This window comes from Papilio machaon, chromosome 18 (assembly GCF_912999745.1).
Source record: "Papilio machaon chromosome 18, ilPapMach1.1, whole genome shotgun sequence".
NCBI lineage: Eukaryota > Metazoa > Arthropoda > Insecta > Lepidoptera > Papilionidae > Papilio > Papilio machaon.
In genome coordinates this window covers 647,452-669,983 of record NC_060003.1, presented here as the reverse complement: position 1 = coordinate 669,983, position 22,532 = coordinate 647,452, and the positions used below count along the sequence as shown (strand labels likewise).

The following is a 22,532-nucleotide window of genomic DNA, read 5'->3' as shown; positions in this document are numbered from 1 at the left end:
GTGATTGAATTTTCGTTTTTGGTTTTATGTCTTTTGCATGTTTATTAGTTGCTTTGCATTGAAGAACACTTACACTCTTTGGACATACATAAACTGAAATAAAAAATATATATTTTACACACCTTTGTATGAAATGTCAAATCGATTTTTGATTTTATACCCTGTGGACTGTGGATAATGGATAACTGTGGAAGTATGTTTTTTTTGTATCGTGCAATCACGTACTATATCATGTTATTTTAATAAATTGTTTATATTCAAACAATATGAGAAAGCATTTATTATAGACTCAAACTACTAAGTATGCAAAATATTTAAATTAACAACAATTTTAGCAAATCGAAGCAAGACAATTGAAGTGTGCCCATGTTTTAGAAAGATTAAAACAAAATGGCTAAGAAAAAGATTAAAAGTAAATCAAAGACATCTAATTCTTCAAAGGTAGTAAGCACACCCGATTTTAATGCAATTAATGCAGAAGCGATTAGTTCAGCTACAAGCAGTGTTAATCAATCAATTCTAAAAGTGTGTCGACTGTGTGAATCAAAAGATGGCCCTTTCCACAACATTTTTGACTCGGAAAAAGTTACGGCGAAGAAAATTGAGGAGTTAATGCCTTTCTGGGTAAGTACAAACAATGTATAAAACTGTAGTATACTCATAATCTATAGTTTAGCCTACCTGAAGATAAGAAAGCTGAGTCTAGTTGTTTGTTATATTTAATGTTATCAAGAAAAAAAAATGTGTCAATATCAATAAATAATTTTGATTTATTAAACTAATGTACTTGGGTTGTTGGTTAGTGCTGAGTCTCAACTTATTCTTACTACTCAGAAATGTAAAGTTAAAAACACATTTCATTTGCAGATTTTCTAAGGGTTATCTTTATTTATTTTATTTATTTAGCCTTTTTATTCCAATATTTGGACCCCTTTCTGAGTATAGGCCTCCTCCAACCTTTTCCACCTGTCCCTATCTCTTCCCTGTTTGATCCAATCTCTTCCCACCTCTTGTACTATATCATCTTCCCAACGTTGTTTTGGTCTGCCGACTTTTCTTGCGCCTGATGGACCTTTCCATTTGGTGGTTTCTACTGTCCACCTTCTGTCTTTGCAACGTGCTACGTGACCCGCCCACTTCCACTTTATTGATAGTGCGTCTCTCAGAGCATTTCTAATCTTTGTTTTTTGCCTTATCTTCTCGCTTCGTACTTTGAAAATTTTTCTGATCCGCAATATGCTTCTTTCCATTGCTTTCTGTGTGTTTTCTATCTTTTGTTTTATCTTCTTTGTGTATATCCAGGTTTGGCATCCATATAATAGGCATGGCATGATACACGTGTCCATCACTGTTTTTTTCATGTTTAAGTTATAATTTCCTTTTAATATTTCTTTTAACGACCAAAAATTTTTCCATGTTAAAGATATTCTTCTCGTTACTTCTTCTAAGTTGCTATTTACGTCGAATGAGACTTGTTTTCCTAAATAAATGTAGCTATCGACATATTCTATTGTGTGTCCGTTTGTCTGTATTAGTCTTTTGTCGCTGTTAGTCATTATTTTTGTCTTATTCGGATTCATGTCGAGTCCAACCTTTTTGCTTTCCTGATCGAGTGTTGTTATCATTTCTTCTAGATCTTTAGGTGTTTCAGCAATAATTGCAATATCGTCTGCAAATCTCAGATGGCTTAGGTATTTACCATTTATCATTACGCCTTTTCCTGTCCAGTTTATGTTTTTAAATATATCTTGAAGAACCGCTATAAAAATTTTCGGTGAAAGCGGGTCTCCTTGTTTTACACCTCGTTCAATTTTGAAGGGTTCTCCACTAGTTTCAAGTCTTACTTTGCCCATGCTATTTTTGTATATATTTTTTATTATGTTGATATATTTTTTGTTTATTTTTAGCGAGTTAAGTGCATTCCATATGGAGCTGTGGCTGATGCTGTCGAATGCTTTGCTGTAGTCTATGAAAGCTATATAGAGGGGTCTGTTAAATTCCCTGTATTTTTCTATCAGTTGTTCTATTGTCTGCAAATGATCGATAGTGCTGAAACCCGAGCGGAAACCTGCCTGCTCTATAGGTTGTGAGTTATCAATTTCTTGGGATATTCGTTTGAGTAATATTGTGGCGAAAAGTTTGTAGATGCTCGACAACAGGCTGATCGGCCTATAATTTCCTATGTCCTGCGGGTTGCCTTTTTTGAAGAGAAGGATAATATCTGACGAGCACCATTCCTTTGGGACTGTCTCTGTGTCCAGGATCATGTTGAATAATTTGGTTAGATGGTGTAGTAATATTGGCGCTCCAATTTTTAAAGCTTCATTGCTAATTCCATCTGGTCCAGGGCTTTTTTCGTTCTTTAGTTGTTTTATATGTGTGTGTACCTCCTTTTCGTCGATTGGTTGGACCGTGTTCGTGTTTGTATTAGTACGATTTGTTTGGTATTCTGGTATGTCCTTGTCTCTTTTCTTATATAGGTTTTTATAGAACTTTGTTGCATGTTCGATCACATCTTTCCTTGTCTTGGTTTCTTTCGTTTCTTGTTTGAGGTTATTTATCCATGTTTTATGTGAAGTTAGTTCCTTGAATGCTCTTTTTGTACTCCTAAATGTTTCTAAGTTTTTAGCTATAATGTTTTGTCTGTAGTTGTTATAGTTTTTCTTTATTTCTTTGTTTGTAATTTTGAATAATCTGCTGAGCTCGTTTTTCATTTCTTTGTTCTTGTTTTTTATTCTTAGTAATTCTGTGCGTCTTTTGATTAAAAGTTCTGTTTCTTTGCTAAATATCGGGTTATCTTTAAGAAACTATAATTTATTTTAAATTATCAATATGTACATTCCAGGTTGCAGAAAATGATGACCTCCCACACAAGATCTGTTTCCGATGTTCCGCAAAAGTTGAGGAACTCTATGAGTTTGTTCAAAAATGTGTTGGTACACAAGAAAGTTTACGTAGGACAATAGGAAAAACTGAACCACTTCCGATGAAAAAGAAAACAAGGGCTCTTTGGGAGCAATCATTGAATAAATCAAACATGTCAAATGATGATATTTGCCATGCACTTATAAAAAAAGCTATGGAGGGCATCAAAGATATTGTTAAACCTTCAAAAGATATAGATAAGACTGGTGAAATAAATGTAAATTCTAAAATTGAATCAAAGTCCACAACTGAACAACAGGAAGAAACAGATGATGATGATGATGTTGAAATTACAGATAATGAGATTATAAATGAAGAAAAAAATAAAAAACATGATAGAGCAAATGTTAGAGCATTACGTTCAAACAAAACATTACAAAATGTGTCACAGTCTTTAGAAACTAATATTATAAGCAAAGAGCAAACAAATTCAAATAATAGTAAGGGAACATATTTGAATGTTGATTTGACAGATGATAGTAAAGAAAAAAATACTGATGAGAAAAGTTCCAAATCTATTGAAGATCCTAAACCTTTTGACATTATGGATCATGTAACTATGATTAAAGTTAATGGTGTAGGTGTTCTATTTCAATGTAAACTATGTAATAGAAACTTCTTGAAAAAAGAAGTGGTTTTATCACATGGCTGTGCAAAAACTGGAGTACCTAAAATTGATAAGGGTAACATGTATATACCACCTGAACCACCAAAACCTAGTACTGTTAAATACATAAATACACGAGTAAGTTCTGATAATAAAAATCAACAAATCATTGAAAGTAAACCAGCAATGGATAACGAAAATTCCCAACCTAGCAATTTAAAACAGAATGTTAAGAAAAAAATTGGACCTGCAAGTAAGACTGGAAGACGTTCAGAAAATACAATTGTTAGAGAAATTGAATCTAGTGATGAATCGAATAAAAGTATTTCCAACCAAGTTGAACAAAATCCTAGCAGTATAGCACCACAATTAAACTTTATGACGGTCCCAAATATGTCTAGTAGATATAAAATTTTACCTGGACCAAATAATACATTTACACTTGTAGAAGATAAAGGTGAAACAGAAACTATGGTGTCTCAAAATTCTGAAACAATCACAGCCTCTAACAATAGAAAAAATGAATCATCCGTAATAGATCTTGAGAAAGTTACAGAAGACAATTCACAAACTATGAATAAACATTCCAAAAAAAGTAATCCTATTAAAGCAATGCCCAAATCTGTTTCTAATAACATACAGTCTCAAACAGTAAATTTATCGTCAAGTCAGCCGTATCCTGTTGGGTTATTTCAAACCAATGTTCAGGCGCCATTTACAACTCCTGCTATGAAAAAACAATCATACACCGTAGTCCAAACTGGGAATCCCAATAAACTATTAATATCCACTAAGCCTCAAGATTCTATCGAGGAAATGTCAAAAAAACGATTAAAAAAGACAAAAGCGGGTCCTGCATTTGAAAGTAAAAAAGAACCATTTTCAGTCATATTAGAAGACGCAACACCTAATAATGACACTAGCTTTTTTACATTTGTAAATGTTGATCCTTTACTTCAACCATCTTACGTTTTACCAACTGACAGTATTATACAAGAATCTCAAATAACTACATCCACACAAATTGCTAAAACGCAAAATGTTGTTGTCAAAGAAAATGACAAATATTCTTGCAACATTTGCGGTGAGATTTTTAATAGAGAAAAGAAATTAAGCGCACACATAAATGCTCATTATAATGTAGACAATGATTACATTGATGAAGGACCACCGAAAAAGCGCGGGAAAAAGTGATCTTTTATATATTTGAGAATAGTTAAGATAAAATGCATTTATATCTTAAACAAATTCTTAAAGTTTAGTGCTTGTGAATTACTGTATTTTAAATTAAATATAGTCCAAGTAAAGTGTTGAAAAAAGAGTTAACCTATAAAACTGGAGAAATACACTGCCAGAAATTAGTATAAGTAATTACTTAAGGTAAAGTAAATGAAATAAATGATATTTGGGCTATTGTTTTTTATACAGTACTCTAAATCTTTAAGAATTGTACCTCGTTTTCATTTGTACGTAGTCTGTCTTTCTCTAACATTAGTTTGTCGTCCGATCAAGGCTATGGTCCTAGGTATAATTTTTGACAATATATGCACCCACTAGCTGGTAAACGTCCGACATCCGACAGGTGAACATGTTTTCACTGCATTTAGGGCCACAAGACAATGTCCCTTTTCAAGAAGTTATTAGGGTGTTAGTATGACTTTTAGTTTTTTTTTAACTTTGGTTGATTCAAAGGTTATGTTCAAGATCAGGTATTGATCATTTATGTTTCTTGATTTTATGTCGCTGTTCGCATTTCGTCTGTGAATATTGTTTTATTTAGCTCCAAGCTTTAATTATATGTAGGTACTAGACCAGGTTGGTCTAGAATCTCTCTTTAAGTCACAAGTACATTTGTGGTCATCTTTTAGTTATATTTAAAGATTTGTCTTAGAAGTTAGACGTAACTGCATTTAAAGCTGAAAACTAACTAAGACGATTATGGATGTTTTGGATATAATACGATATCTCAATATCTGTTTTCCGAAATCTTAGCGGCTCTTACTTTTGCTGCGCAGAATACTATTTTAGGTGTAGTTGGATGCGGGGAAGGACACTGCGCAGCGCACCGTTGATCTTGGGCTGACAAGATATTTGAAAAGACTTCGTGTCTGTATTAGTTTTTTTTTTTTTTTTTAGTTTAGGTGTCGTGACCCACAGTGATAGTAACTGTCATATAATTCACTCTCCCTATTAAGAAAATAATCAAGCGTGCTATAGATCAGTGAATGGTAACTATTTAGTTTTATGTAAAAAAAAAAAATTTACGTAATATGTTAGTTGTTGAGCTAGGTTAGATATTATGTAAAAATTATGTACATAATTATTATGTTTTAAGAAAATTGTAAATATATATTTTTTGCCATTTAAATAAATTTCATATGATTCAATATGATGGCTGTTTTTTTTTAATAATTATTTTTAACAGAATGAAAACAGATTTCTTTTCATTCCAATCCCAAGATATCCAAGATATTCTTTTTCTTCATATTTTCTATTATCTGTGGTCAGGTAGCAGTGGTCACTTACCATCGCTTGGATTCAACATTTATTATCTTTGTTTTTTACCATAAAATAGTTAAAAAGTTAGGTTAGAAATAAAACGACCGATTTCATGAGTCATATATTTATATGTTAATCAAGAACGAATAAGCTATATACTTAGATTATAGAGCTAAAACATCGTCTACAGATATAGATTTTTAATCGACATGTACCTAAGATCTGATGCAAGATTTGTATTCTTTCCAAGGATACCGTTCCAATAACTAGCACTACACGTAGAATAAACTTTGAATTACTACGTACATATATTTATAACTAATGTGAGAAAATTTAATTAAGTATATAATAGGTGTATAGCTTCTTAAATTAAATTTAGATGTTTGATTTGGCGAAATACATACGAACTTCTGACAAACAGGCTCGTTTAAGAAAAAGTAACGTTCGATCGCTCGCTAATCGAAAAATCAAAAATGTGAGGAAGTGACTAACTTAAGATATGTCATTTTGTCACAATTTGTCGATTCTATTAGCGATAGTGATAATCGAACAAAACATTGTCTACACCCGGTGTTAACTCACTAACTGATATTTGACATTTCTCACAATTTAATAATACTTTATGATTGATATTTTTGTACTGCAGAAGCATTTCCTTCATCTTGCTTAATACCATTCATGCTAACCTCACATGTTATCCTCAAACGATGTTATTCAATAATTCGTTGTACCTGCAGCCCGCATTTGATAAAAGTGTTGTCACCTATACGACATCGAAGATAAAATATAGTTAAATACTACATATATAGGTAGATAATATTAGAGATATAGAAACGTTACATTAATAAGGTGAAACAGCAGCGCTATTATAACATTTAATATAAACACTTTCTAATATTAATCACATAATTTTGATATGTTTCGGTTCAAACATCTTACGAATGCTTTATGATATGTTTTTTGATTTCACTAAAAGGAGATCTAAAAATGTCAATAAATGCTACAATACCGATATTAAAATAATTGTATAATATAAGATTACTGATAACTCTACAATATATTTTTATATCTTAATTTTAAAATGATATGTATCCATGGTCCTAAACTGGATTTTTTCAAAAGCCAGATATAAAGCGCACGCATTCTTTTATCTTTTTTTACCTCTTCTTAAAATAATTCCTAACTAGGGACAATTTCCTTTTGCTTTATATCTAGCTCAGAATGGACGCCGCGCCGATGGAGTCGCCTCTGAAATTTTAAAGTACGTCATTAGATAAGAGAATGTTTCGATATAGAGGGGGAAAGGGCGACAATCATTCCTACACACAGGTATACATTAAAAGTTACATCAAGGCTTTGGAATGCTAAGCGACAACAATTTTCATTCATTTAGTTGTTCGAAAGCTTTTTTAAGAAGCTGTGACTATTTTTTTTAAATAGTCACTGAAATATTGATTGTCAATAGCATTTCAAAATTATTATAAGACGCGAGAATTATTTCCCGATGTAACTTTTTCTTATTTAGACACTTTAGAAGCTTTATAAAAATATACCTAATCTAATATAGAGTTTGGAAAAATTAAAACATTAAAACTACATGAACTGTTAACTATTGCTCCGTTTACATCAAGAATTTTAGATGGCAATACTGAGATTTAATCGTTTTAAAAATCGAGTCTACGTGGCCGGTTGTAGAAATCGATTGATAAAACGAGAACAATCTAAATTTGTAACTGAATCAAACATCAATCGCACAAGGATTTAGAGAAAGGGAGTTCCGAATTCCGAATTCCTAGTTTCTTTCATAGAAGTCGTAAGGAAGATAGCTATAGAAGGATGAACTGATGGGAGCGTATTGGACGACGTGGTAGTATTCAGAGGCAGACTCCGGCGCTATTCAGTCGAGGAATCCCGTATTGACGAGCTTCTCCAGGAAAAACTTGACATCTCCGAGTTCCGAGTCCTTGATGCCGAGAGATTTGAGCATGCCGAGATCGCCGTTCTCAACTGCCATGAACACGGAGCGCAGATGCTCCAGATCAGACCTCATCAGATGGAGAGCCGCGCCGAAGTCCTCGATAGTCTGGGATTCTGGAAATATGGAAACAAAAGTTTCACAACTATTTCGCATTTTCAATGTTATGCAATGTGATGGACATAATGCAGAAATTTGTCGTTTTTCCCTGTTCCTTTTCGTTGTTTTTCCTTATTGTTTAGTGTTTTATAGTCTCCGTTCTATCGATTATTTTTCTACTATACTTTTGCTTCTTTTCTTACTCTTTCATTCAACTTACACATATATATTATGTAGTGTACTCTGGTCACACATATAATAAACTACTAACCAGAGAGAGCGATGGCGACTTTCTCAACCCCACCCAAAGGTTCTAGCGCGTCGCGTGCCTTGCTGCCGAACAGTTTCTCCAGGTAGTTCGGTCCGTGGGAAGCCAGTAGGGATTGCAAGAACGATGCGGTTTCTTCCACCGGTGGTCTCTTAGCTGCAAGGTAGATATAATACAACATTCTTAGTAGGTACATTAAATTATTTTCTCGGAATTTGATGATTTAATTGGATGAAAGACAAAATTGGATGAAGAGTAAGAAAAAGTTAAGAAAATTTTCTAATAAAATAAATATGTTATTAATGGACTCTAAATTAATACGTAATCCTGCAAAAGATGCGCTATAAAATTGCTTCAGGAAATTTCCACTTTGTGTTCAAAGCTCTCACGTGAAATGTGATTCGAAGCGTTCGAAATAAAACAATAAAAAAACATAATTTCCTTCTGTTGATAGCTTTTCTACCGGCACGTACAGGTTGTTATTTTTAATGAAAATTGCATTCTGTTGAGAAAAATAGCTCTGAAATTTTAATTTTTTTTATTTATCGTTAGGATAACGGATGTGATTTTTAAATAATTGATGCCAACGATTGTGCTTGAATAAATACAATGGAACTCTACGGTAATTTTATGTTAATTAATTACTTGTTATATTACATAGCAATTTATTTATTGTTTTAATGTTACCAGGTTCATGCTTTTAATAGTGTAATTTTGCTTCGTAATTGTTGCGTGTGTTCGGTGTCCGGAAGTGATGGGAAATAGAGCGCGAAAATAGGCCGATAGTTTCCGGCAAATAAATACCGATGTTGACTGACGTATGGACAAGGAAAATTATAGATAACATAACACATAAAATAATCAGGAATAGATATAATGTTTCTTATTATTATGCATTATGAAAATTTATAAATTGAGCTGATTTTTTATTCATATTATTTTTGATCTAAAATTTCCACCACCAAAACACTTGATAGAATAGAAATGACCACATGTTTTAAAGTATCTGTTTAGTCGGTGGAAGAGCACGGTAATGATTTTTACTTTTTGTAATACAAATAATACAAACACCTTTTATAATATCTCCCTCAAATGAGCCTTTAACACCCCCTTTTGTCCCTGTTTATATTTGGGATTGTACTTTAATGGCCTACACTCTACGGCTCTCCATCACCAGTACCAAAGTTAGTAAACTCTTGGGAACCGTTAACCGACTCGTTTCGTCTTTGTTATCCGAGCTTTAACATTTACCAGGACTTTAGAAGTTTGCGAGACATAAATCATACTGAGCCCGCCCGCAAGGGAAGGGAGTTTACAAAAGTTAATGTTATGTTCATGTTCGTTATATCAATCTGTAGATGTATGACTGATATCTGTGGAAACACATTTGAAAGTAAAATTTATCTTTCAAATATTATAAATGCAAAAGTTTAGATGGATGGAGGTTTCTTACAAGGTATCTCCAGAACGGCTGAAGGGATCTTAATGAAATTTAGCACAGATGTAGAACATAGTCTGTAAGTCTTTTTAACCGATTTGTCCGCGCGGACAGAGTGCGGGCGAAAGCTAGTATGTAATATTGTTTATTTTTTGTATCTAGACATAAATGGTGAATAAACTAACAAACATTAGTATTATTTTTAGCAAAGCATAAAAAGCAAAAAATTTAGAATGTAGTCTTTGTAATTTAAAAAAAATATAAAATGTACATTGTTACAGTCTGACAACATCTGATAAATCTATATTCGACAGGCATCGAGTGGTTCGTGAAAGGTCAACCGATACATAATTGTTAACGTGTCGTCGCCTTTGCAAAGGTCACGCGGTTCATTAGAACCTTGTCTTTAGTTTGCCGAAACAAATGTACAAAACATAATGAGAAAAACTGAGATAACAATACATTAATACTTGAGAGGTGTCAAGGGACACCCGGATGGAACGAAGTTCCTTTCAATTAATTAGTGAAGGAACCAATGTTTATTCTATGAATAAAAAACTTAAGTCTTCACAAGAAATACATTTTATTTCTATGAATTTTCGTTATATATTGTTATGTCGTTGCCATGGTGAACTAGCGCTCATTCGTCGTTAACATACTTACTATAGCAAAAAGTGTCGTGACAACTTTTCGTAAGAAATTTTTCCGTCTAGCCCCCTTTCACAACGCGCGATAAGGAACTTCGTTCCAATAAAATACCTCATCGAGGTGCGCCTGACTCAACAAGGCTCGAGATCCGACATAAAGGTAGACATCTTTTTTTATTTTTAAATTTAACACAGAGATTAAGTATGTAAATATTTTTTCTTTTCTTTCTTTCTTTAAAATCATTTTTATTTACGCTTTAATTTTTTATTAAGAATGGTTTAGTTCATTGTAAAAGTATAAAACCTTAATATCTATTACATAGTTAAATTGTTTCTTGCTTGAACAGTAATGTTTGTGTCAAGTAAGCAGTGAGCAATTAAGTACTACGTTTGTTTGCCGTAGACCTTCGTAGCACTTACGTAGTAGCGTAGCCCTATGACAATATTATTCTAAGAAAAACATCATATAAAAAGAATACAATGTAATTATCTTTTTTTCTTTTTGACAAAGTTTTAAAAATATTTAAATTTTGTTCTTCTCATTGCCTTTAATTTTACGCACAAGACATATATGTATATATACGATCAAATTAAGCCTGTTAATGGAAATTGTGTTTTGATTACATTACGTTAAGGTATAAATTAGGTTATTCGAGTTAATAATTTATTGATAACAAATAGATTAGTTCGTTAGTTATCAATGCTTATGTTGAAGCGAGTCAGCCGTAGTATTAGAGTTTTTAAAACCTATAAATCAATCAGTTGAAAACGTACGTGACCTGCTCGTTTTTTTTTAGAATGCGTATATTTTCGTCTATCATCTTATCAGTTTACTGTTGTCCTTTTTTTATTTCCAAATTACTATTAACTCTGTTCCTCTTTTTTGCAAAAGAAAGCAACTGTCGCGGAGACCATAAAGAATACGTGATATTATGGTTCGGTATGTGCCCATAGCTCACCTACCATCAGAAAAAATGCTACGTATGTAATACGTCTTTCCCCGTATGTGCTCACCTGCGGTACACAGCTTCGAATCCTCGTCGTATCCATCAATGCAGTCGGGAGCGCCATCGCACAGGTATTGGATGGAGATGCAGTTACCATCCACTGGGCACTTGAAAGGCTCGTAAGGGTGACAGTACTCTATTGCATAAGAGAATGACGTTGTTAGGTTATATTTTACAGCACAATAAAATTTAGGGGTAATTATACACTAGAGCATTTTTTCAACCATTTCTATGTAATGTGACGTTCTTACGAATGGCACGTACAAATGGAAAGCACGTCTAGTTAGAGAGGGTGATACACTAGAACATATCAAAGAGCGGCTCGTTGTTTTGTCACAAGTAAATGCACTAGTGTATACCCACCTTAATGAAAACAAATGCAAATCGAGTAAAATACTAAGTTATAATTAATGCAAAAGAGCCGAGTATCGCCTATTTTAATGCTAAATATTAAAAATCTTTAATCTGAAAAATTATAAATTGATTAATAAAATAAAAAATGCCTTTGCTGAATTTGTTTTAAATTTGAATTGAATTTGTTTGTTTTAAAATTTTTAAAGGATTTTTTTTAAAAGAAATCTAACTTAAACAAACACTTTTCGAACGTTAATTTTTAAATGTTATCTAATATCATACTCACGTTCGTCCTACGCACTACAATTAAAGGTAACAAGGGTTTTATTTTGTAAATAATTACTTTAAGTACCTTATCGTATGAGGTACGATACAGTTATTGTGGCTTACATTTAAATTGTTTTTTTACCCCTGTCCATGTTAATTACATTACAGTCATTAAAGCTTTTTAAATTATTTAATGTACTAAAAAACTAATATTAAAACAGAGATATTACATTTAAAGATTGAATTAATAAAATATGCAATTTTATTACTCCGTGTAAACGGTATATTTACTTCTTTTTTTTCAAGAAATAAAGCTGCGGCAAACAAATTGAGGGAAACGAACAAAATGAAAACACCTTTTTATTTTTTAATTAACATAAAGTGGTTTTCCTTCGCGAGAAAAGAACGTAGCTTTAATTTGCATCCTCCGCTCTTCATCTCAAGTTAACTTAACTTATTTATAACTTAATTCTACATTGCGAAATTTCTTGTTTATGTTGGAAAACGTTTTAAATAATTTTATAATTTTCATTAAAGTTTTTGATTCAATTAAACGAGGTTAATCATAGAATTTGTTCAATATGAGACGGAAAATACATAAAATCACGAAATAACGCCATCTAGTGAAAATAAATGAAATTAGTAAAAGGGCAGAGTCTTAATTGTGGGTAATCTTTTTTAATTCGTTTCAGTGAGCCCCTCCGCTGTAATGACCGGCGCAGTTTCAGTTACACATTAACACTGTTACAACTCCCACTATCCGGGTTACAGATCTTTTTACTTTGAAAATCTCTAATTTTTTTAACAAATTCTCTATTAGTGATGCAACGGATGTCTGTTTCCGTTTCCGCAAGTGCGGAAGTTCCGCGTGCTTTTCAACATCCGTTTCTGCTTCTGTTTCCGCAACTTTTATAACGGAGATAAAACGGAACTTTACGACGGCTGAGAGATCCAAATGCGCGGCGCGAGACGGGCAGTCCGTGCGCGGCCTTTCGGCACTTGTCGCATTTGCTTGTTTACGTACTATTTTGTGAATTTAAGCGCGTAATATTTTCTGCTGCTGTTTGAAACAATCAGTTTCTCTTGCTGGAGTAAACTGTCTAGTTGTCGTCCATATAACATTTACAACTGGCAAAATGTGACTATTTCATACTTATGAGTTATTAAATGTACTTTTGAATAAGTGATAACCATGTAATATATCAACATCATTATATAGTTAGAAATATATTTGTCGTTTGTCAACACGAGTGGTTTGGCGAACTTTAATTTGTAAATAGTGTAATTTTGTTTCCTGAAAATAAATTTAAAAAAACGCGTATTTTAACTTATTGCAGCGCAGTAAAAATACATACATTGAAGGCTAAAGGACACCGATATCCAATGCCTTAATAAATTAAAAACGAATACAAACTGTTTTTACCGAAAAAAATATTTTTGTAAATATGTTTCTTTATTATTGTAAATAATAATAACTTCTGTTTCCGCATCCGTTTCCGTTTCCGTTTCTGCTAAAATTTATTTTTGACATCTGTTTCCGTTTCTGGTTCCGGTAAGACACTTCCGTTGCATCACTATTCTCTATTTAAATGTGTACGTAAACATTTTTATTTCAAAAACATGTTACCGGTCAGTCTTATTATTACCGTATTTCGTAATTTCCCAGTAACATGTACTGTACTCGTAATATACACGACTAAATATATGTTTGTAAAAAATTATACATACAAATTGCGAATCTCCGCATTTTAAAGTCGGATAATAAACACAAAAAGTACCGAATCAATATCAAAAAGCATGTAAAATAGTATAAATGTAACTCATGTCCTCAATACAACTGGAAAAGTAACCGGCCCTCCATTAAATATCATTATGAAAATGGAGAGTACCAAGGCGACCTACTTGGCCACGCCTTAGGTGTCATTAAGGCATAGTCGTTGTCTTTATGTTGGCACCACTGCTCGTTTTGGATGAATCAACCAAGAGACGGTAATTTTCCTTTAGTAGGTAGATAGTAGGTCGAGGAATGGTGCGAAAAGTAATGAGTTACGTAGTTTAAATGGGTGTGAAGTAATACTTCTCTATCCTTCATTCATGCAATCATCATTAATAAGTACCGGATCTCTTGGTGTGATGTCCGTAGAGCTTGTTGAGGTCAAGCGAGAGCACTGCGCCCGGCAACGCCACGCTCACCGCCGCAAGCGCGGCCACGCACGCCGCCACACGGCACCCGCACATTGCTGCGAGACAAACAATACACGTAAGTTATAACTAAACCAAACCTACAATGGACAAGGTGCAATGCAAATAAAACAATTAGTTAATGACTGCTGTACACAGACATCTTGAAGCAGTCGATAGTGCTAGCTTCAAGCAGCTGTCGAGTGCTTTAAATTGTCCGTGTACGGCCTCCTTTTCGACGTCGGTTCAAAATAGGTATTGATTAAAGTTGAATAGTTATAGTCGAGACGAAATACAAATAGTATAAAGTGAAATATAATATACTTATAATGTAAAATGTAATAGAAAGTTACAGTTGAATTATAAATGTTTCAATTTCTCTAAAAGCATTCCTGTTGAATACTTTAACTTATTTAAGACTTTTTTGTATCAAATATTGACACTTCTTTTATTTAGAAATTTAAGATGTATAAATAATAAGATGAAACTTTTATAAATAATAAGATGAAAGTCATTTAAAGTATGTACATGTTTTTAAGCAAAAATAGCAACATGAAAAACACGAAAATAAATCATCTTTCATAAATGTCGTAGCTCACGGCCATTCAAGTTTTATGTGTAAAAATTACACAAATTTTTACGTATTCTCATTTAATAACAAAAATAAATGAAACGTTAAATCATTCTTATAGCGTTTGACTTTGAAATCCCCTCTGACAAATAGCCTAAATTATCCCTTGGAATTGCTTTAAACATTTTCATTTGGTACAAAATTCGAGCGGCGCCTGACGATTTCATTCATCGGAAGGTTCTAGAGGGCATTAAACATTTCTCCTCTGTATTATCAAATGATTAATTGCTTAGAAAGTTACAAAGAGAAATTGCGTTATGAATGAAGTCGTAAAATGTTGCATTAAAAACTCTATTATGTTCGTATTAAGATTGAGAACTCAATTATTCTTTCCCGAACACTTAACAACATAACACATTTAATAAAATACAATATAAAAATGCCAAAAAACAAATTTAAAAACATAAAACAATTTAATCATTTAGACTTTATACCTGGTTTACATTATACCAGTACAGTAGGCTAGTAGCTGGACTGGCATGAACTGTTTTGGTTCACTGACGCCATTTAGTGTTTACATAATGCCAGCCAGTATGTCAGCGCTGATTTAAGCTCTACTGTACGACTGTACTGGCATTACGTACCCCAGGCATTATTTTACAACATAAACACCTACTATGTTTCATACTATTATTTGTTTTTCAAAAAAAGAAACATCAAATTGGTATCAAAATTTTTTTCCAATATTATATCCAATATCTCGATATTAGAATGATAAAGTTATTCATTACTTCATTTCATAATAAAACAAATGAATCCTAACTTATTACAGTTATGATAATTTCTCTCAACGTTTCGAAATTACTTGAAAGCGGTTTCCATAATGCTCCCGATAATTCGTTCACGGATAAATACATTTCGAGCTTTGTAATAACGGCTTTTAGAGGATTTAATCCGTTCATTTCACTAACCATAAATAATAAACATTTGATTTTATGAATAGGATTACTTGTACCGATATAATCCTGATTTACACAATATTAATATCGTTACTACGCTATTTTAAGCTTACGCTAAGTTTAAGCTTACATTAATAAAACGTAGAGTTCGTAAAGATATTTATGAGATACTAACTTTCACCCGCGACTCTTTCCGCACTGAATAAGAAAAATAGTAAGTAGCCTATGTGTTATTTCATACTGTGTTCTACATCTGTGCCGAATTTCATCAAGATCCGTTAAACCGTTCCGGAGATACATTCTAAGAAACATCCGTCCATCTAAACTTTCGCATTTATAATATTAGTAAGATACAACATAAAGCATTAGTGTGTAAGGTATCTCTGTATCTCTGTAATTTATCTGTAACTAGCTTTTACCCGCGACTCCGTCCGCGCCGAATAAAAAAAATGCACACAAGATAAAAAAGGTCCTATGTCCGTCTCCTAGTTTTAAGCTACCCATCAATTTTCAGCTAAATCAGTTCGACCGATCTTGAGTTATAAATAGTGTAAATAACACGACTTTCTTTTATATATATAGATGTTTTAAGTTTAAAATTTGTCCAAGTTTATGAAAGAAAATTGCTTAATAACTTAACTACATAGAAAGTAACTGAGAAAGTTCCACATAAAGGTTTTGAATTTATATTCCATATTATATTATGTTAATGTTCTAAACAAACTTGTAAACTTTTAATATTTTTGTTGTAACGAACTCATTTCTTTGAAATCCCAAGCGGATAATTTGATGTTGCAACAACACAGTATAAAATGTCTCGGTTAACTTTAATATTAGCGTTAACTTCTATATAAGAACTTTAATTAAGTTAAAAAAAATATTTATCATATTGTTGTTCAAATTATTCAAACTTTCGTGAGACATTATCATTAACTTATATAGGAACGGCTAAAACACTCACGTATATATATCCGGTGTCGGCACCGACTAGTTTCGAGCCCATCAGGGGCCCTTCAATAGGGTGAGCGGGACTGGTATTACTTCGCGGACGCGACCCGTCGCTCACTGAGCGTATCTCGTCGATACTAGTTGGTGCCGACACCGGATATAAGTACGTGAGTGTTTTAACCGTTCTTATATAAGTTAATCTTTGTTGATATATAAACCAACGTTATGATTGTTTTATGTCCCAAATTGAATGCTTATTTATAATTTTCGTTTTCAATATAAACGATTTATTAAATAAAATTTTAAACACGAATTTCCCAAAACAAACTGAAGCTTGATTTTCGCTTCACAAATTGAATTTGTTTTGAGCTAGTTTCAGTCGAGATCGATTAGTCTCAGTTAATGGAGTTGTTTCAATTTGGGTGACGTCATTTCTGCTCTACGAAGGTTTTGCACCGCAAAGCCCGAGGGGTTTCGAGCTGCAAAGTGCACAGAGTAACTACTGTTTAACGCTCTGCAAGTTTTAATTAGATCCCTCTGGTGTACTGTGGCAAGTGATGAAGCTTTATGCTGTAGCAAAAATAATAATTGTTTTCGATTTAAATGTCTCTTTATTTTAACTATATTCAATGATTAATTAAAGTTATTTTATCCTACAAAATTATATTACATTAAGAAATTATATATACGTGAAGAATACAATTTTACAAGTCTTTTTATTTCAATACTAGCTGTTGCATGCGACTTCGTCTGCGCGGGATTTAAAAAAATATCTTAATTAGTAGCCTATGTGTTACATACTATGTTCTACATTTAAGTCAAAACAGCGAGATCCATACAGCCGTTTTGGAGATACCTTCTAACAAACATCAATCCATACATACATTCAACATTTGCATTTATAATATTTAAAAAAAAAAAATTAATATTAGTAAGATAAAATAAAATAAATTGCCAAAATAAAACTTTTTCCAACTGATACATAAAATAAGTTATTTAGAAACCCGTCTTAAGGATATATAAATAGCATTTTATTCTCTGAGCAAATGTCTAAAATATGAGATTTTGTTCGCTACATTTTCTTAGATGTATTGAGCTTACGCCGAGCGCAGACATTTTCTTACTTTTATTTTGTTTGCTTCTGACATAATGGCTTTACTACGTTGCGGAGTATTTCAATTTGTACAAGTCAGAAATTCTCAGATATATTTAAATATAAATTGATTTACTTGGAATACTTTGATAGATTTTTTTTTTTAGATAACCTTTAATATTATATAATTTATAAATGGTTAGTTAATTAAAAAGAGTTGTTTGAAAACCCAGTTTTGCATTTTGTATGTACAAGTTGTAACCCAAGACTACGTCCGCGCGGAGTTAATTAAAAAAAACTTACTTAGTAGCAGAGATGTTCTTCCAGACTACATTCTACATATGTGCCAAATTTCATCAAGATCTGTTGAGCTGTTCCGGAGATATTCGCATTTAAAATATAAGTAAGATATAGACTTTATTATATGAACTAATATAGAAAAATATAATATATAAAAACTAAAATATGTCATTAAAAAGTGTCCCTATAGGCAAGGTTCCGAAGATACTGGCAGCGTTCCCTCTTTGGATGGCTAGACTAATTCAAATATAGTACAAAATTTGACGACACGCGTTATTAAATATACTGAAAACAATATGAATTTTAAAATAAGAAAATACTGTATTTTAATACCTCTTCTAAATATATTTCTGTCTTTTATTCCTACAGGTTCGAGATTGGGTCGGGACGGCGCGGGATCGGAAAAAGTGGAGACTTTTGTTGTCGGAGGCCAAGGCCCACTTTGGGTCACTGCGTCACCCTAGTTAGTTAGTTAGTTCTTTTATTCCATTTTACAATTGAAAGTTAACTTGAAAAGAGACATGTTAATTTGCAGTGTGTTCAGTTTACAAGAGTATATACATAGGTAAAGCCTCTATTTTCCCTTTCCCGGGCACAATGCAACTTGTTGAAATATACTTCAGATACTCTTAGCTTTTACTTTGTTTGTGTCAAGCATTTGTTACTGTGCGTTTCCATATTTTTTTCTAAAATGCTTTGTTAAGTTTTCTATTATGCAATAAAACTATTTTTAATCTATGAATACAAATATAATATGAGATCATCATCATCATCATCAACCTACCCTTATTATCCCTATGGAGAGTCGGCACAGTATGTACAACTGCTCCATACATCTCTATCAGATATCATATCAGAATTTACCCCCTTCTTACGCATATCCTCTTTCACACAATCCATACATACTTTTTTTGGTCTTCCTCTACCTTTATAGCCATTCATATTCAATCTCATTACAAATATAATATGAGATGTGTTAACAAACAAATCTTCTTTACACTATCCGTTAGCTCGTTTTAGTTTAATAAAAGGTAGGGGTATCTCCCCAAGATCGATCTTTGAGTTAGTGCGTTCGGAATATATTTTACCACTTGCACTTTGAATTTTGAAAAACAAGTTTACTATAGCAAGAATTTTGACCGTCTAGCTAGAAATTCCTGTTAAAGTTGTAAGTAACTTTGGTAGATTATTTAGCTAAACAAGTAATAAATGTTTTTAAAAGATGAATAAATTTTGTATTTCTAAAGATTCAATCAATTGATAATGTTTTTATTTTAATTTTAAGTGAAACGCGTTTCCAATTTAAAGGAAAATATATTTAATTAAAATTATTATTAACCTCAATTCGACCGAATAAATGGAATATATTTATTGTTAATTAAAAACGAACAAAACATTCCATTCGAAATGGAATAAAGATTTCCGAATAAAATCCATGCAATGTTTTTTGTTAAATTAAAATTTAAGCTAACAATCTCACTAATTGGAAATTGTTAAATCTCTACAGAGCAAGCAGTGCCTCTTTCACATTGTTAAAATATTAAATGCATTATTTATAATATCTAAAGTGCTCATTGTAATTTTAACAGTGGTAGAAGCCAGTAACAATCTGTTGCACGAATGGGCCGGATCATATGGTGTAATACCACGACCACACAGAAGACATTCGTGAAGTGGAAGTAATTCCGCGTGGGCTAATGTATGTGCGTGCCGGAGGACTATTTGTAGTCCTCTTTACCTGTCCATCTTTTTCTTATAAGGAAAGGATGGGAAGGGACAGTGGATTTGACGAAGGACGGGGCTCATGCGAAGGTGAAATATTCTCTGCGTCCCCTACTTTGCCGATTAAAAGTATGCAATGCATCTGCAATTGCGAATGTCTATTGGCACCGATAGCTTCGCCATTTCAGTGAATTCAAGTTGCCGTTTGCTCATTTGTCATTTTATAATATAAAAAATGACGATTTTAACTTGACTTTAAAAATGAATGAAAACATGTTTGTTATCAGCTGAACCTTGAAGAAATTAGAAACACAGAAGAAAGAAGAGAAGAAAAATTTTTAAAAATTAGGCTGTAAAATAATTAATTAATATTATAGAAAAAAAGCCTGACTGTACCCTCAAAAGAATAACTAAGAGTATATATATATTGACATCAAACTTCAAATTCAGTCAAGTCTTTGAAATTACAAGTCAAAATGGCACATATAATAATAATAATAAGTCTTTATTTAACATGCCATACTACAGTGATTGTTACAATTTTTTTTTTGTATGAATAAGAGGTTGTCATGCCCCCTGCTGGGTATAGGCCTTCTCCATGTTTCTACACAAGTGGAGAAATGGAACATATATATACAAAGAAATATACAGTACGTACTGTTTGTATTTACGGTGACTTGTATTTTCTTGGTAACTGTGACATAACACAAAGAAACAATGGTAGCATTAACACCGTAGTTAACTTTAACTACCAGTAATATCAGCTAACTGAGCATCTTTAAGACTTAACTAAGCTTAGTTAACAACCAGAGTTCATTTACAAGAAACTCAACTGCATTAATAAGATAGTTCTAAGTTATATGTATTCTATATTGGCTATTAAGTGTGTGTATTTTACATAAAGTTGTACTTACTAATTTTTTAATTCTGAGCAGCGAAAATGATTTTTAAGTTTGCTTATTTTTACCTTATGCGTAGTTTCGTACTTAAAAAATCTTTCTTTTTTCTTGAAATACAATTTTAAATTTTCATTAATTAGTCAAGTCTTTATATATACACTAGCTGTCGCCCGCGACTCCGTCTGCGCGAAATTAAAAACAAACTTAATTAGTGACATATGTGTTTTTCCAGACTATGTTCTACATCTGCGCCAAATTTCATCAAGTTCCGTTGAGCCGTTTCGGAGATACCTTCAAACAAACATCCATCCATCCATCTAAACATTCACATTTGTAATATTAGCAAGAAGTAAAATTATGTTGTATATGTAAAGGTTAATTTTGCATTTTGTTATATGTCCAAAAATTTGAAAAAAAATGCATTTTATTTTAATAACACTTTTTTATCCCAACTTTTTTACTACTTCTTTTATTGAGGAAGTGGCAAATCTTTCCTTTATCCAGAACGTGCAATTTTAAAAGTTATATTGAAAATGCAAATTGTACGACAGCGAGTGGACCGTGGCTTCCGTGAAAATATTTTTCGCCTCACCGTAAAAACGTTACGTGACTCGTATCAACAATGAAATTACAGATATTATCGTATCTTCCGGTTTTAAGAACGGTATATAGCTTTGCTGAAACTTTTGTTATCTATACAGATCATTTTGAACCTAACAATAAAACAGTTGGATAGTGTTTCAATTATATTTTATACTCCTCCGAAACGGCTTGACCGATTCTCATGAAATTTTGTGAGCATATTCAGTAGGTCTGAGAATCGGCCAACATCTATTTTTCATTTTTTTTTAACTGCGCGCGGACGGAGTCGCATGCGACAGCTAGTGTTATATAAACTCTTTTTTCGAACGCTGTTATTAGACATTACTAAAAATCATGTTTATTGAAATACTAGCTGTTGCCGTCAGCGTGGATTTAAAAAAAAACTTAATAGCCTATATGTTCTACCAGTCTGTGATCTACATCTATACCGAATTTAATCGAGATCCACGCAGTTGTTCTGTAGGTAGCTTTTAACAAACATCCATCAATTCATCTATACATTCGCGACGACGCTAGTCGCGGGCGACAGCTAGTTGTTTATAAATCCGAAAATAATTTATTATGCAAACAAACAGTGGGTCCATTATATAAAACATTTGTATAAAACGCGTTGCCATCTCTTTCATTTTTGAAAAAAAGAGAAAAAACAATGTTGTAATACACGTCTTTCGAGAATAAAGAGTGAAATCGCACAGAGTATGAACTTAATTTCGATTACGACTTTACCTTTTGTTTTTTCAAATCAAAATAAAGAGGCTATGGAAAGCATAACTTTCTACTATATAATCCCATTTGGCAGTAAAACTTTACGATACCGCACAAACTTTACAACCCGACTCCCATACTTAGAGTATATTTGAAGTTTTGTGAAGAAATTACTTCTCAAATAAGCACAAAAGTATTCTTATTTTGAATATCTCGAAGAATGTGCTTGACCAATATCAACATATATTGTTTTAAGTTAAACTAGCTTTTTCCCGCGACTCCGTCCGCGCGGAATAAAAAAAAAAAAGAAAACGGGGTAAAAATTATCCTATGTCCTATTGCTGGTTCTAAGCTACATGCCCACCAATTTTCAGTCAAATTGATTCAGCCGTTCTTGAGTTATAAATGGTGTAACTAACACAACTTTCTTTTATATATATAGACAGATTAAATAACTCACCGTCA

At 32.5% G+C, this 22,532-nt stretch overlaps 2 protein-coding genes across 2 annotated transcripts in view; one reads left to right on the top strand and one right to left on the bottom strand.

Moving 5' to 3' along the window:
• The first annotated feature begins 236 nt into the window (after positions 1-236).
• LOC106714333 lies at positions 237-5,022 on the top strand. Its single transcript, XM_014507357.2, has 2 exons — positions 237-624; positions 2,846-5,022. The coding sequence occupies exons 1-2, from the start codon at positions 391-393 to the stop codon at positions 4,724-4,726; spliced, it is 2,115 nt and encodes a 704-aa protein (XP_014362843.2). The 5' UTR covers positions 237-390; the 3' UTR covers positions 4,727-5,022.
• Positions 5,023-7,605: 2,583 nt separating this feature from the next.
• LOC106714338 (IDLSRF-like peptide) overlaps positions 7,606-22,532 on the bottom strand; it is a 44,798-nt gene continuing 29,871 nt past the window's right edge. The window contains exons 2-5 of the mRNA XM_045682177.1: positions 14,204-14,326; positions 11,473-11,601; positions 8,377-8,529; positions 7,606-8,122 (exon numbers count right to left, since the gene is read on the bottom strand). Of these exons, the coding sequence (XP_045538133.1) occupies positions 7,929-8,122; positions 8,377-8,529; positions 11,473-11,601; positions 14,204-14,324 (597 nt within the window). The 5' untranslated portion in view covers positions 14,325-14,326 and the 3' untranslated portion in view covers positions 7,606-7,928. The remainder of the gene's footprint in view (positions 8,123-8,376; positions 8,530-11,472; positions 11,602-14,203; positions 14,327-22,532) is intronic.